General features: G+C 60.6%; 1 protein-coding gene across 1 annotated transcript in view; it reads left to right on the top strand.

Annotated features, from left to right (window-relative positions):
• The window catches only part of LOC119594653 (unconventional myosin-Va-like), a gene marked incomplete in the record, with an annotated part of 26,486 nt that overhangs the window by 22,451 nt on the left and 3,581 nt on the right, over window positions 1-454 (top strand). The window contains 1 exon segment of the mRNA XM_037943703.1: window positions 99-448. Coding sequence (XP_037799631.1) covers window positions 99-448 — 350 coding nt within the window.

Raw genomic sequence — 454 nt, forward strand, 5'->3', positions numbered from 1 at the left:
CGCGCTGTTGCATTTTCGCGATGGTGCCTGCGCCTGTGTATCTGCATACATGCACGCCCCGTGAATCCCTTGACCATGGGTAACCCGTCCCTCCGCAGAGCTGAAGCCGCGCGTGGCGGTGACCTTCCTGCCCGGCCTGCCCGCCTACATCCTGTTCATGTGCATCCGCCACACGGACCACATCAACGACGACGAGAAGGTGCGCTCGCTGCTCAACAACATCGTGAACGGCGTGAAGCGCGTGATCAAGAAGCGCCACGAGGACCTGGACTCCACCGTGCTGTGGCTGTCCAACACGCTGCGCCTGCTGCACAACCTCAAGCAGTACTCGGGTGACAAGGCGTTCCAGGCCGAGAACACCGTCAAGCAAAACGAGCAGTCGCTCAAGAACTTCGACCTGTCCGAGTACAGGCAGGTGCTCTCCGATATCGCCGTCTGGATCTACAACGTGAGG

The sequence above is a fragment of the Penaeus monodon genome, chromosome 34 (genome assembly GCF_015228065.2).
Source record: "Penaeus monodon isolate SGIC_2016 chromosome 34, NSTDA_Pmon_1, whole genome shotgun sequence".
In the NCBI taxonomy this organism is placed as follows: Eukaryota; Metazoa; Arthropoda; class Malacostraca; order Decapoda; family Penaeidae; genus Penaeus; species Penaeus monodon.